We start from the raw sequence: 16,395 nt of genomic DNA on the forward strand, positions 1-16,395 counted from the left end.
CCAGCAGGAAGCATTCTTTCCTAACCAGATGACTAGGTTAGGCGATCAAGTCTTAGCTGACTTTTGCCACTGTTTGAAAAGAAAAACACATTTTCTTCATCTGAGAAGAAACCTTGTTTGTACTGAGGCCTGCCTCTATGCCCTCCATCATGAACTGAAAAAAACCCCACACCTAAAACAACAACAAAAAACAATACCTGAAGGCTTTCTGAAGTGTATGGAGATTATTTCACTATGCTCAGATTCCTGTTGCCCCTGCTCAATGGATATTTGCACTCATCTCTCTTTATGGTATGTTAAACATCCTACTGCAGAGATTCAGGCCTTGAAAATATCATGACTTTTATCATGGTCATCCCTACATATTATTTTTGACAGTCCAACTCTTTCCATTCTTAGTAGGCATCTTAGTATTTTCTACTCTCAAGGTGACTGTAATGCCAATCCAAATGCTTTAAAATTATTCTTTACTTACATACTGTTATTACTCTGCTACTTCACCAATTGCAAGGTTCACTGCTTCTCTATATCTCCTTGTTACCTCTGTCTCTAACCACTGAAACCACCATTTGAAACTCCTTACTAAAAAAACTAGACACAATTGTTGCAGCAGGCCATTAAATACCGAACAGCAATCACATTTCAATTTTTAATTTTTATTTAGGGTTCTTATTTTTGCCCTAAGAGAAAAGTAGAAATGATGAGCTGGGGAGACATACACATACTGCTAATCCCATCAAGAACTGGTGGCTTTGTGAGCTCCAAGTCCCAATCAGTGGCCAGCTCTTCAAACTACTCAGTTAACTAACACATGGAAGAGACATCCTCTCAGTCAACTGTTGCCTTAGCAATTTCAAGTCTTTGACACTGCAAGGCATTTCGTTTTCTAAGGAGACAATATCCTGAGCATCAGGATCCTTTTCCTAACATGGAAAAATACTCCAAATAGGAGTATTCTAAGCATTTATTCATCTTATAACAGCTTATTTAAAAGTAATCTGAGAAAACAGAACCTGGATGCAAAGAAAAACTTCTTACATGCTAGTTAAACAGTTAACAAAAACCCAACACTTTCAAGAGAAGTCAAATTGTAGCAAGACAACTCTATTCCCCCCCCGAGGACTATCTTGATTAGACTGACTTGCTAATAACTAGTGAGAAATGGAAACTCACCACCTCATTACTAACAGAAGAACATATACAAAAGTTAATTATCATATTCTGCTTTTAGCTAGAAAGTGAAAAATGGATTTATATCACCTTTGTAGACAGGCAGTCTACTGCAAAATGTTAACGGACAGAAAGGGATTACAGGACGGTGATGGGCAGTGACAGACAGGCACGGGCATCCAGTTGAGTCTGGCCCCAATGACCACTGTCAGAACATCCTTGTTGGTCATTTTACTCCAAATCAAAAGCAGAATCCTGCTTCCATCTTATTCTGTAACAGCAGCATCTACTTGTGAAATACAATCCCTTAGAAATGTCAGGAAAATTTCCTAAAATCTCTTCGGCATTCTGAAAGGCTGTATGAGAAAAGCTGGGGGCAGGGAGCTAGTACAAGCTTCTCCAGAACTTTGGTTTTAATGAACTCTGTTCATTAAAGCTCCTCTGTTAGAAGAGTTTCATCATCTTTTAGCATCTATAGCCCAACAGCTTTTCAAAAACCCTGGAAATTTATGATGCAATTAGATAGAAGGAAAAAAAATCCATTTATATAAAGGAGTATCTCCTACATAATGAAGTACTTGCTGATTTGCTTTGGGTTATGCTGAAAAGGCCTACTCTGAGGCACTGAATTCTTGAGGCCTCAGGTTTGTTTAGATGAAAGGAACATTTCCTGGCAGCTGCAAGAGCAAATGAGTACCCAGTCATCCACCCTAATTTAGGTTATGTAAAACTTAGTGGGTGTAAGCCACACATGTGGCTTCTGAAGGCAATGCCTGGGTTGCGCTCCTGTCGGCTAGCTTGGCTGCCAGCATTCTTCTCCCTCCCACGTACCTGTGCGAGTAAAACTCTGTTAAAGAAAAAATATTTCACATCACAGGGCGTGACACTATGTGAATACTGTACAACGATCTAAGGTGCCTCTTGCTTCAAGCGATCATGGCACTCATCCAGCTATAGTCAAAATGCATTCTCTTTTCGATTTAGGCACTTTTTTTGGTGTCCTTAACATAGCAAGTAAACATGGTACCCTCTTTGAAGCAGAAAAGATCGTGATCACAATATTTTGCAATAGGTAGGAGACTAATAAGGGTCCTTCTACACAGGGTGACTTTTGTGTTGGAGGTCCCTGCGCAAGCTCTAAGGGAATCGGTGTGTTTGCTCAATGCACAGTGGCACGCAGACACACCGAAACAAACTCTGACCAGACCAGCACTGGATTCAGCAGCAGACAGGTAACTGGAGCTGTGTTCTGTGCTGGGTGTTGGGAGCAGTAAGGGCAGGTGCAGCCCTGAAGGGAAAAGTGAGCCAAGAGCTGAGAGTGACAAGCAGGCAAGCAAGGGGAGCATCTTACTGACAAGAGGAAAGAGGGGAATGGGCTCAGGGCATGACACTATCCCAGCTCACTTGGCTAAGCAGCAGTGGCGTGCTGTGCCATGTTGAGGTATCAGGCTGTTTGCTTACGGTAAAATTGCAGCAGCTACTGCGGTGGCCTTGAGCTTCAAAAAATGAATCCAGTTCCTTGTTCCACTGTGCGCTGTAAGACCACCTCCCAAAGGAGAAAACGATGAGTGGTGGTGTCCTCCATGCAGATTACTGTCCTTCATTCAGTGTCTTTCTAGCTGCAGTTTAATGATTTGGTCCTGAGTAACAGCAACTGTTACCAAAGACTACTACATTTGAAAAAAATAATCCTAAGAATATTGGTTGACTGGTGATGACACATTCCAATCCTTGCTACTCAGAATTGCTAGCAGTGCACCTGCTCCAGCACACCGACCAACAGCGGGAGGTGTTAGATACCTGCAGAGGACCCAGTAAGGAGTGTGTTTTAGTAGGACTGAGTTATTGTTGGGAGAGAGGTAAAGCTGCCAGGAAAGGATGATGCTCCAGTGACTGCGCTTCCCATTCTGCGCTTTGGGCAGAGCACTGGCTGAGCGCTGAGTACATTGCAGACCTTCTGGAACAATCTTTTGGACAACTAGCTAGACAGCTTGACCATGACTTAGATCCTCATTTCAGTGCCAGTGATAAATAAGAAACTGTAACATTGAACAACTTGGTGACTCAATTCTCGCTCTGAACAAGGGAAGGCCTGTAAATGTGTGCCTTTCATGAAGTGCTTTTGACCTTCTCACTCAATAGGCACTGCACCATCATTCTCAGATTCCATATTAAGCTGTGATTCTGGAAACAGACAACAAGACAAAATTACACAAGTACATCAGGCACCCAAAAGCACAAGGAGTCTCAAGAACCTACCACACACTACGTGCACTAGCTGGAAAAAACCAAACCCGAACAGGGTGACACACCACACCATACCACAGCAGGTCCTTCACCTACGGAGCGCTGTTCAGTGCTGTAGATTTACAGTAGCTACCTTTTTCTTGTTGCACATACCAATACTAGCTCCTTCTGCATTTCAGACTAACCTCTTTCTGGACTACTGCATCAGTGTCACGCACCAGCACCCTGGCACAGCACCCTGCTGCTGTATGTTTTTCTTTTCTTCAGTAGCTAAGCAAAAGTCCTGAGGATTTTTACCTGTAGAAGACGGGCGATGGAGAATATGTTGATTATTTCAACTTGGATTTTCCAGGAATGGTTCAGTTGGGATGCCTTCTGAGGATCGGTGTACGGATTTACAGCACATTGGTTTGTTTGTTTTAAGAACATTCAGTTTAGAATTAGAGATTACTGTTCACATGGAAGACATTATGTGATGACAATTACTATTTCTCAGACAACAGGGAATCTGATTTTACATATCCATAAGGCTGTTCACATACAGAATGGAGTAAGAGGAGGATGCAAGTGCCTGGGACTGCCTCAGGGCTCTAATTACTTCTCATACTTCTGCAGGGAAAAGCTCCAAGCTTTTTGAAAATTGGGAACTGTATGCATGATATCATCTTCCTCCATATTCTTCCACTTTTGGCCCCTTTACCTGGAGAGGCCTGGTGACAAAAATAGGCATAAGATGGGGAAAGACGTACTGAAGCAATATACTATGTATCTGTTTCAGTGCAAGCTGCACAAAGTCTTAATTCAGCTACTTTGTTCATGTTCAAATCCTGGACTAATGGCTAGTATGACCCCATGCTTGCCAGCCATTTGTATGATTAACAAATTTGTATTAATTTGCATATGTACAAATAGAAAATTCCTATGTGCCTACAGAAAATTCGGCTCCCTGCTGAATTTGAAACAGTTATATGGTTACAAAAGTAAACATTTCCTTATTATCTGCTTACCGCGTTTGTGCATTCAGAGAACAGTTATTTAGCTCTGACCTGCACCGTGCACTTCTGCAATTATGCAGATTCTTGATGAAGTACTAGAAGTAATCCTCCCCTTCAACGCTGAGAGAAGCAAAACTCCAAAAAAAAGGAATGCATCCCTGGAGTCATGCAGAATGTGCTTCACTTTAGTCAACGTGTGCAGGTGCAGGTCCCAAGATCACAGCTGGATCCTGAGCATGTTTATGAAGTCTCAAGAGTTTTCATTAATTGTCATTGTACTGCAGCTTCAGGGACAGTCTCACCTTACACAGTTCTGAACTGCCATCCCGCAAACTATATTTTTATTTTTAAATGTAAAAATAAATTACAAGCATTGATGTAGGCATAGATTATTATTTTTATTGCTCTTGTTAAAGTCAGTGTATGAATTATGGCACGATGGTGTAAAAACGCAACGTTATGGAGTGCTCTAACAGTACGAGGTCCATTCTAACAAGGTTTTAAACATGAAGCATGAGCTTCAGTATGGATTTCCAAATAAAAAGCAAGCTTTTGAGGTAAATGGATTAATAATAATTAATCTGGAATTTTAATACTAAGTGAAAACAGAGTGGATTTGCAAGAACCAACCATATTTAAGACATGACAGAGTCAAACAAAGATTTAGAAATTGAACAGTAAATTCTCTTTTTCTTTTTGAACTACTTGGAGGTATTTGTTTTGCACGGTAGATGAATGTTAAACTACAATCACAATGCATCAGAAGGACTTCCATGAAGAAAGGAAAAAAGCAAAACAAAACCTTTTCTACACTGCCAGTCAGAAAATAAAACAAAACTCTGTGCTTTGAAGTTTTAAAAATAAAAATAACAATTTAAGAAGGAAAAAAAATCACATCTCCTGGGTAAATCTCCAGCAAGACAACACATTGATGCCTATTAACTCTGTGCTCGGGGATAAATCAAAACTACAGCACTATTTAATTCTGAAGCAAACCCAAACAACTGGATATCCACGGACATTATTGCACTTGTAGCAGTGGTGCTTCAACTGGCCTGAAAACTACTTTCACTGTATTAAGGAAACTGATGTTTTTTTACAGGTGTAATCATACTCAAAAGAGGCAAAAGAATGGTGTCCTAATTCAAACTGCCATACCCTTCGTAAAGCAGTTTAAGAATCTCTGGCACAGCATGAAGCTCTCGAAATGCCTCCAATGCTTAGAAAAAAGTCTTAAAGGGTGGATGAGTGGGCATAGAGTACCAAATAAAGAGGAAAAAGAGATTGTGGGCATTAGCTTCCCCGCAAAATGATGTTTTACATCACACAGCAGATCAGAAATAAATAAAATGAAACTTGAAGAGTCTGAATATAAAACCTTGGATGATGTTGCAGGAGTCACAGGCTTCACCAAACCAATGTCAGTGTATTTTGTTAAGCATAATGCAATTACTATATACATTATGTACGTTTATCAGATAATGCCAAGTAACAATACACTAAAGTAATGGATGTTAAACAAAAATATATTAAAACAACATACTTTTGAAAACAGATGGCAACCCCTAATTACGCATAGTTACATATGATGAAGTCCAGCTCTCTGGAGTCCAATAGACTGACACCTTCAAGCATCAGGAAACAGTTATCTGAGGCATAAACAACACAATCAACAGAACCAAGTCAAGCTACAGGGAAAGTACACTGACAAAATTACCTCAAGTCCAATCACAAAACTCTCCAAATTTTACCACTGCATAGCTGCAGCGAGGCAGCCATCCATTCAAAGGTTTTACACTGCCATATTTCTTCAGAGGAGCTTCTAAAGGACGTGCTATTTAGCATGGTGTTGATCTACACACAAAATACGTAACAAACAAAGCACTTAGGTTTAGAAGCACTTATGGAAGAATCCATGACATCTTTACAGCATATTGTGTATGAATGCACACACTATTAAGTTTCTCTTGCTTATTATGATGTGGCATCTTACTGTTCATAGCATTTCTACATACTAAGAAGAAAGAGCCATCTCCTGGAGGAACCAGTTTCTCTGATCTGGGCAGCCACTGCACCTGTATCTTGCTTTTTGCTAGAGTACGGCATGTACAATGAAGGTGACAGTGTCAAATCCCCATGAATCATGACAAAAAGAACCAGTTCTTCCCTTCTTTTTTGCTCAGCTTCTCTGCTCTGTTACAACAACAGATCTCAGTCAGCATCCAGGTGCTCTTGCCCAGTGAGTAGAGGTTTCTCGTCTGTATCACCAATCTTTTTCCGCATCTCTTCCACTGCCTTCTGCAAAGCTGTTCGCTCCTGCTCAAGAGTGAGAATTGACTCCTTCAGTTTGCTTTCATTAGTCAACAACAGCTCTACCGTGGCTTCAAGGTTTTGGATCTTTCCATTAGCCACCTTTCAAAGAAGGAAGAGAGGGAAAAAAAAAAAAGAAATTAGTAACTGATAAAATACTTTCCAAAATGATGGAAAATTGCAAAAGTAAAATGGAAGTCTGAATGCTATTAGATCTGTACACTTTAGACAATTACTGCTATAGTGTTCCCTGTAACAAGAAACCTCCCTCTCTCAACTTGATTGCTTTGACTCATTCACAGTTAACTGTACAATATAATGCAAAGTAGATCAAATGAGAAAGTTATTAAGTCTGCAAATTACATACCAAAGAATGGCAGGTTAAGATAAGTCTCTGCATGGGTCAGTTAGGAGACATTTTTGCCCAACCACAGTTGTTGAATTCTACACTGTTTGCAAAGCAAAGACAACTTGACCTGTTAGTTACACCTCATTTCTTCTCCACATTGAGTCCAACAAATGCTAGACTTGGAGGCGAGCAAGGTGAGGATTTAGTGTAACATACGAACAGACAACAAATCTGGAAAAATTCCAGTTGTGTATTCCTGATTCTCCTTCAAGAGGCTGCACATATTGCCATTCTAATTCACGGTGAAACAAAGCATGATATCATTCAAATTCATCATGTGAGACCTGAAGCTGAGGTGCTTTGTCAAAAGCAGAGATCTGTTTGGAAGTTTCATCAGATAACATTTGAAGAGAAAAGACCATTTGGGAGGTCTCAACTTTCAGGGCAGTATTTCTTGTTTCTGATGAGCTCACTGTTCTCCATGTAATTATGGTGGTTTATCAAGTTCAGACTTTAGGGACAAAATATGGACAAACCATGACCCACATGTTTTGGTCGTGTATTTTCCTCATGTCAGCAACAGCTCACCTTTCACGATAGGAAAGGAAGGCTAGTGAGACCCACCTAAAAGAAAAAGGGACTGCTGCAACACTACAGATAGTTCCCCACCATGATGCTAGGTGCTGTGTTGCACTCAAGTGAAGATGAGCTTTGTAAAAATAAATAAATAAATAAATAAATGCTTAGGGCTGCAGTGTCTTTAAGGGCAGGAGGGTGGAAGATGTCCTGATGCAAGTATCTATATAGGACATCTCATCTTGAACCTCATCCCAGAAACCCCTCTGCCACGTGCTGCATTCAACCATTTCCTTGCCCATGTGCCTGAAGCTTTATGAAAATGTCTTGCAGAGGAGTTTCTCTTGTTCTGAGATCTCTAAGATTCATCTTAGCACCTGGAACAGGTTCAGGTTCAGATCTCACACAGTCAGAATTTACATATTAAGCAGACTTTTGTTAGGAAAGGCAATTTTGGTATGCATTGTTGGCTGGCTTTAGCCATGATACAGGACCAGTGGCTGAGAAACCTGAACTCCTTCCCTCACCTATTACCTTACAAAGTCTATGTCTTTCACAATAATCAAGAGGCTTGAAGCTGCAAATAGAGCACATTGTCTGCTTCTTACCCTTGAACTCCCTTTATTCATCAAATTAATTGTGTGGTTGGAAGTTTTACACCAAATGTCCTGTTGTAAAGCAGCCAGAAGGCTGACTTCTTGAACAGTTAAGCAAAGAATAACCCCTACAGAGACCAGGTGTACTGCCTCTAAAAAAAGCTGCAGACTGAACAGGCACAGAACATAAATTAAACATTATTATTTCATATATTATCTAATCCATCTGGATAACAGTTTTTGAAAAAACAAACAAACAAAACAAAAAAAGCTTGCAAGATAGACCATGTCTTTACAGACAGTAAATCCCATAGATGATGCATCTCTAATTTGTGACACTGGCATTAGCTTTCCCCTTCATAATAGACTAGTATCCCTGCTGTAGTAAAGCAGTGACTGAAATATGTAAAAACAGAGTTGTGAAAGCACCTTATGTATTCTCAGTCTTCCATAGCTATGATTTTAATTACAAGAGAGGAGAGTGTAAAAGGAATCAGTTTTTCACTAATTGCAAGCACATGCTCTATCCACAACCTATTCTGAGATTTCTTTAAATGCTAAACTAGATAAAACTTTAAGTGGCTAAGCTTCTAAGTCACTAGACCAAACACCAGCCTCTTCTGTGCCTTAGTATGGGATGGTCTCTTCTGAAAAGGTGGATAAATTAGAATGTTAATTAAATATGAAACATAAACTGTACCTGCAGTTCTTCCAGGAGATCAAAGTTCTGTTTGCGCAAGCTACTGTTTGCCTTTTCTAATTTATCCAGTCTCTGATTGTCATTTAAAGATGAATCTATAAGCTCATCCTGAAGCACATGGTATTCGACTTCATAAGCTTGCAACTGCTTGGCAATATCCATTTCAAACACCTGTTGTATATAGAAATGTTATTAGGTGCTGTGAAGATTAAAACTATAGCTCATTCAATGCCTTAAATCCCATGGATCTAAACTTGGATATCTAATTGCTGCATACAAAAAAGACAATTTTTGTCAGTCACGTTTCCTACTCTGGAGAGGGGAAGGTTGAGGAAGTAGAGTTCAATACAATGGCATTTAAAACTTTGCTACTAATTTATTGCCTGCCTTCAGCAAAATCACTCATGCTAAAGTTTTCAAGAAATTTAGAATTTTTAGGGAATTCCTTTTTCTAGATTTCAAATTTAATGCATCTCAGTTGGGCATAAACTCTCCTAGACATATTCAGAATTAGATGTCACTTTAGAAAAGTGCAGTCCAAGCCGCTGTGCCATAAAAGTGTAAGACTTTTCCAGCAGCACAGCAAAATGAAAGGTTCAAATGAAAAACATTAAACACTGTTAGGTTTATTTATGATTCTACTATGCTCCGTGAGCCTGAAAGAAAATGAAATAATCTATCCTCACACAAATACACCTTAAACATTACGTAATGTCAAAGCAGATTTCTTTAATTGTTAACTACAAATCACTGAAATAAGTGCTCAATCTTATATAAGAGTATTAAGAACAATCTTAGATTTTAAAAGCACATAAATTGAGGTGCACAGAGAGACCCAAGGGAAAAAAGCCCTGCTATTAAATTTTTCCTTTCTCTAGGTTTTGGCAAACACCTGCTTTCAAATCATTCTGGAAACATGATTCTAAGGTCCCCAAGACAGTTATCTCCCTTGAAAGCAGGGAAAAAGCATTTAAATGAAAAGGACAAGTGGCCAATAACAGAATATATTAGAAACCAAACTCAAGTTGATTTTAAAATGCACCTGGGAAACAGCCCATAATTAGAAGTTCATGGGTTAGCATTAGTAAGGTGGGGACTGGGCTCTTCTCCCAAGCACCAAGTGATAAGACGAGGGGAAATGGCCTCAAGCTGCACCAGGGGAGGTTGAGGTTGGATGTTAGGAGAAATTTCTTTACTGAAAGGGTTGTGCGTCACTGGAATAGGCTGCCAAGGGAAGTGGTTGAGTCACCATCCCTGGAGGTCTTCAAGAAATGTGTGGATTTACAACTTAGTAGCGTGGTTTAGTGGTAGACTTTAGTACTAGGCTAAAAGTTGGATTAGATGATCTTAGAGGTCTTTTCCAACCTGAATGATTCTATGATTATATTATTCTTTTATTTTTAAACCTCTTGTCGTTTATACCTCTTGGAAATGAGTCAAAAAAATCAAATGTTATCTTAAATATCTGATGAAATATCAATAATTATTTCCTATTTTGTTCATCTGCACGGTAGGCAAGCTGTTAAATATAGTTGAAGAAAACATTAGGTTTATGAGGTGTTTATGACACCTGTTACATATGCTATAAAAGTTATCTCAAGTAGTTGTACAGAAGAAATACAAATCTAAACACTGAAGGCTGAAACACATTTCATCTGGGTTTGGCTATACATATGGAACTCTACCTTTCTGCATGCTCTGAGCATCTCTGGAAAAAACGGTACAATTCAGCAGGGCAGACTGTTAGCTCCTCTCATGACCTCTGCCACTTTTAGCCTTTCTGCTCTTGAGAAGGGAGGGAAATCCCTGCTGTCATACCCAGAGTATCATATTTGAAAGGGATGAAACATGAGGCAAATCAAAAGTTTGACTTGAAAGCTAACCAACTGAAGGCAAGCTATGGCATGTAAACCCAACGCCACACTGCAGAAGGGGTGAGGAGGATGGGGATTAGCCTAGGAGCCGTGTACAGACTGCAAGGCATGTCAACCTGCTGCTCTTTTCAGCCATTATAGACAAAGTCAACAAAGGGAGGTCTCTACTTTTGCTAATGCAAAGTCAGCATTTGTAAGGCTCCCGTAATTCAGCTTTTGCTCCAGAAATTACTTGGAGAACACGATTATTTGGAGATGTGAAAACTCAGCAGGCTTTTAGCACACCTTGCTGCTTTTTTGTGGAGTGCACTGCATATGGGTTGTAACAGTGCTGCCAATAACAGCCATTATGCACACCTCTGAAAAAAAGTAAACATTTTAATTAAGGGTTCATAAAGTGATCATAACCAACATGTACATGTAAGAATACAGAGGTACTACACTAGTCATATGCTTCCAAAAGATTTCAACACCTTCAGAACTACAATAACAGAATTCTTCTCAGCTGGAAGTAACACAATACATTGTTGGGGTTTTTCTGCCAAGACCTTGTTAAAAAAAAAAAGCGTTATTTCTTTTGCATTCTACTCATACGTTCAGATTATTTCATACCTGACTAATGGTCTTTTCCATTTGTACCAAACCCAAGTTGGGGAGAGTGTTTTTAATAAAATCAACAATAGTTTCTAGGTTCTCATGCTGCAGAATCAAGGGCTTATGGCTTCCCAAAAGGCTTAAGGCCACTTTAAATATAGCCTCTGATCCTTGAAGGAAGAGCATATCTGTGAAAACAAACAAAAAACAGAGTACATCAAGCAAGCACATTTTTTGACAAGAATATTAAAACAATAAAATGTCCAAAGATAATAACTTCTCCTAAGGGCAATCTGGAGGCTAGATATACTCTGCCAGACACATCCTTTTGTTACTGAGGCTACAGCTTCAGATATCTTGCAGGATCAGCATTATTACCATGAACAGCACACTTGACTAACAATCAATTATTTCATTTGTTCAGTGAGTTTTCATCCAATAAATCCAATTCAAATTTAAGCTAAACACATATAATAAGCCAGGTAGTCAAATTTCGCAGCATTGTTACTTTTTGTGCACGTAGTAGTTTTGTGGGCTTTTTTCTTTTGAAATGTTCATGGGAATGAGGAAATAAACCAGCAATTGTGGAATTTACTGCTAAGTCTTCAGTTCTGAACTTGAACAGAATTCTACTCCTGATGACATTTAAAATCTTCATAACAAAGGGCAAAAACTACACCCGAAGAAGTAACTGAAGATCCAAAGTTCCGTCCTTTTCTGCTCTGGAGGACAACGCTGCAAGTTCTCTGTCAGACAACGCTGAGCACACAAGACTAAATGTGCATTTTCCAGCAGTATCAACTTTCATGGGCATGTGCTTATTTTTAGTAGGTGTCTCAACCACTTACATTAATATTCTAATAGCTACATGAATAAGTACCTTCAAATCTTAGTAATACAGCTTAAGTGCTAATATTACAGGTGGCCCTGCAGTGACAGCACCCTGGCATACATTCAAGCACACCGAAGCCACAGTATTTAACAACCTTTTACTTCAACTGCCTTTCTTTTCTTTTCCTTTACAAATTTCCTATGTCTTTATAGAGGCAAGATACGGAAGACTGCAATCAAAGCATCAGACAAGAAGCAAACGCATTTGTCCTCACCAACCCATCAGTATAAACAGCATTGCCTTGCACTTGACTTTCCTGCTACTAGAACTCAATCCTCTACTGGCTTTATTGAAAGATTTGCTACAGGCAAAAGCATCTAACATATGAAATGGTACTGCTGGACAAGCCTTTCTTACCCTGGGCTTTCATTAGATTCTACTCAGGAGAAGTGCTGAAAGTTGGACAGATAATTAAAAAGTAAAATGCAGTTTTTCTATTTGACTCATAAAACAGTCTGTAGGTTAACCTCTTTCTAGCCCACTGCTTTTATGTATCACTTGTAAAGATGAGAAAATAATGTAATTTTATTCTGTATTTTCTAAGTATACTTTTATTTTAAATAGGGCTTTACTTTCCCCTTCCTTGCATTTGAAGCTGTGAATGAAGCCACAATCACTTACGAAGCAGCACAATGACACCAAATAAATAGTATGTCTTCATGATCAAAAAAAGGAAGAAAAAAAACACACAATAAGGGAAATGATTACTAGCAAAACCACAGATATCTCTGATGTAGTAAAGAGCATATGAAAATGCTGGCGAACTGCCTTTCTTAGTAAAAAAAAAAAAAAAGTTTTTTTTTTCTTTCCGAATTTGTATCAGAATGAAATCCCCCTCTTGTGCTCTTTTACATTTTAGGCTGAAGCTGCAACTCATTCCACTATTCTTTCTCACTGTTTGAGAAAGAAAAGCACAAGTAATAACTAACCATAAACCTTGCACTTGGCTGCCATTCATCCTAAAAGTGGTATAAAGTTTTTCAACTCTGGTTCAACGTGAAGTCCAAAGGCAGCAATGATTGGAAAGGGATAACAGAGTAGGCATCTGCCCCAATTGCATACTGAAACAGTATGTGATGGGAAAATGTTTTATAGGGAAAGCTATATATTATGACATGGAATGCTAAAGAACAGCTAGGAAACTCAAAGTGATAAAAACAGAGCTGAGAATAACACGTACCTATGACTCAGCACCTGCCCCACAAAGACAGGTAGTTTAACTCAAGGTGACCTGTAAGTTGTTAACGAACGCCTGTATGAGCTGAGCTGGTAATACACAGCTGAAATCCTTCTCTCATTTAAAATAGCAAGTACTTAACAAAGACCCATTTGTTATCCACTCCCCACACTTCCTGTTAAGTGGGCTGCTAGCCAGCGACAGCAACCCGAAGGTACCCAAATTAATGGCAGCATGACTGGCAGCCCAGAGGATTTCAAATTCAAGTTTTATCTATAATCTTGGAACAAAATAAACGTTTTTCTATCAAGTCTCCTCCCCTGATAAGTAAATAGGGGTATTAAAGAATACATCTTTGTTATGCTGTACTTTCATTAGATTCTACTCAGAAGTGCTGAAAGTTGGACAGATAATTAAAAAGTAAAATACAGTTTTTCTATTTGACTCAGAAAACAGTCTTTACGTTAGCCTCTTTCTAGCCTACTGTTTTCAGATATTATTTGTAAAATACTTGAAAAAAAATATGCTCTATGTAAATCTACGGGAAGTGTTCTGTAACAAGTGCATTAAATAGCAGCAGGGTTTCACATATCAAGGGTTCATTGACAGCACGTTAGAAAATGGCAGTGCACTCAGTCTTAATAGCCTATAGATGAGTTACTTAGACTTTAGAGGCAACATTCATCTCAAGAATTCCAAGAAATGAGCAATGAAAACATACACACATTCTGCAAAAGTGTGTGAACACAGGGGTCAGACGTGGTTCGATCCTAATTTGTAATAATGCTAACAGCAGCCACCAATAAAGTGACAGGCTCAGTCCCTTTCAGATTTGCAGTTGCTTCAGTCTTCAGCATGGGTAAAGACAAGATTTTATTTTCTAATGTACAAGAATCCCCAGGGCTCTCTATTTACATAGTTCCAGTAAACATTGTTTTAAGAAACTGCTAAATACTTTGAGACATTAAAAACTTGCAAGTGTTGGTTATGCTGCACTCTCTCTCTAAGAAACAAAGATTTCAGGTGACAGTTTCAGTCACACATGCGTTTCTTTCTTGACCTAAAATCTGCTATATGCAGAGCATGTATCTTTGCCTTCTATTTTAATGTAAAAATCTTTGCTTTTTAAAGCTCTGCAATCCTCCAATGACAGATAAAATACTAATCTGCATATTAAGGCAGAAATCCAAATATACTGGATACAGAAGGCACTTTTATACTCTCAGTGCAGTCAATAGCTCAATTCAAAGACTGTTATTATCGTGTGCAATACTGTGATAGAATAAGAATAACCGAAAGATGAACTGATGATAATCCCAGTATATAACACTTGCATACAACACTTCATTTAGTTTCTAAATATTATCATTGCCAGCTAGATATTTGTCAGTGGAAGTTAACCTAACTGTTCCACAAAATAAATAAAATAAATCAAAATACTGTTTTCCCTGGAGTTAAGATGCTAATTACAGGACAAGTAGTTCTACTTAGCGTACACCATCATTATCAATGTGATTTCTTCTAACACAACTTGTGGCATGATGTTAACCAGAAACAGGACTGAATCTTTGTTGGCTTATCTTGGAATCTACATTTATTATTTGTTACTGTGGTAGGTGAGACTATAACTTTAAAAGACAGGAAATTGTCAATATTAATCATTGAGTAATTACATCTCTTAAGTGAGACTGACTAAGGAAAATGCAAATATATTCCTATTAGGAGACAGAAAGCAGAAGTAGAGCTCCATTCTATCCTGCTCAACATGGAAGATCCAGTACAACATAATAAAATCAAAAAACAAGTAACTGAGAAAGAAAGAAAGCATCCTTTCAAATACCAAATGATCTATGGAATGCATCCATAAAATAGCATAAAGGTAAATTCTTAATGTGAATTTAATTTAAAAAATAGAACGCTAATTCTGTAGATTCCAAAAACAGGTAACAGAAGTGACTTCAGAGCCTAAACGCCATATGCTTCAAAACATTTTCCAGTTTTTGGAAAGTAAGAAGATTATCTTTCAGGCTAGAAGTGTAAGGATAACCAACAGTACTTTAAAAGCTCTGTGCTTGTGGAGAGTAAATCCGTGATTAAACTTTAAGGGCCACCCACCTCCGTGCATATTGTAAGAACATAACCTTCCAAATCATTTTCCATTGACAGTGTTGGAGATGATGATAATGGAGTAAATGGATATATTTCCTGAGATGATGCCTTGATTATGTCTCTCTTCAGCCTGAAACTAAGTAATTCTAGGTGTTTAACTGCCATTGTCATACCACTATGCTTTCATGGCAGCAAATCTTACACACTCTCTACAAGTGATTACAGGGTGGGAAATGGTAACAGTTGAAAAGATGGGGCAGTTTGGAACAGTCATACATTCTTCTCTCTCTTTCCATTTTACTGCAAACTCTATATGCTCTGTAGGATGAAGTCAGCTTTGCCGTTCTGTTCACCAATAGTGAGTAAACACTACTTCTGGATGTCTGAAACAGATTGGGTGATACTCTGTTCCTAGTAACAAGATTCCAAATACAAGGTTTCAAAAAGAACATACAGAACTTTTATAAAGAATTACCAAACACCCTGGCTACAAATCCAAGGGGAAACTGGGAGGCAAACATGGTGAGAAACCAGGGAGCTGCATAGAGGCTGGGGCCAATCTCATGTTCCTCGAGGTGGTTATAGAGATCTCGATGGTAGTCATGAAGAAGTCGGGACAGTTGATACATCTGGATCTACATGGATGAAGAATAAAGATTTTAAAAATAAAATAAAATAAAATAAAGCTAAATATGTTCTAACAGCCACAGTAGCAAAGGCCATGCTTCACAGACCTACTAGAAACAGTGAAAAATACTTGTCAGCTGGTGTTTAGACTGACTTTTGTGAAGAACAGAAAGACTCAG

The 16,395-nt window shown here is 38.6% G+C and overlaps 1 protein-coding gene across 12 annotated transcripts in view; it reads right to left on the reverse strand.

The window, feature by feature from the left end:
- Nucleotides 1-4,791: 4,791 nt before the first annotated feature.
- Nucleotides 4,792-16,395, reverse strand: part of TBC1D1 (TBC1 domain family member 1) — a 113,744-nt gene continuing 102,140 nt past the window's right edge. For all 12 annotated transcript variants that reach the window (XM_080588751.1, XM_080588757.1, XM_080588759.1 and 9 more), the window contains 4 exons: nucleotides 16,065-16,224; nucleotides 11,430-11,599; nucleotides 8,944-9,114; nucleotides 4,792-6,824 (listed from right to left, as the gene is read on the reverse strand). In XM_080588751.1, the coding sequence (XP_080444877.1) occupies nucleotides 6,624-6,824; nucleotides 8,944-9,114; nucleotides 11,430-11,599; nucleotides 16,065-16,224 (702 nt within the window). In that variant the 3' untranslated portion in view covers nucleotides 4,792-6,623. The remainder of the gene's footprint in view (nucleotides 6,825-8,943; nucleotides 9,115-11,429; nucleotides 11,600-16,064; nucleotides 16,225-16,395) is intronic.

Source organism: Anser brachyrhynchus (assembly GCF_964034855.1).
Source record: "Anser brachyrhynchus genome assembly, chromosome: 4".
Lineage (NCBI taxonomy): Eukaryota > Metazoa > Chordata > Aves > Anseriformes > Anatidae > Anser > Anser brachyrhynchus.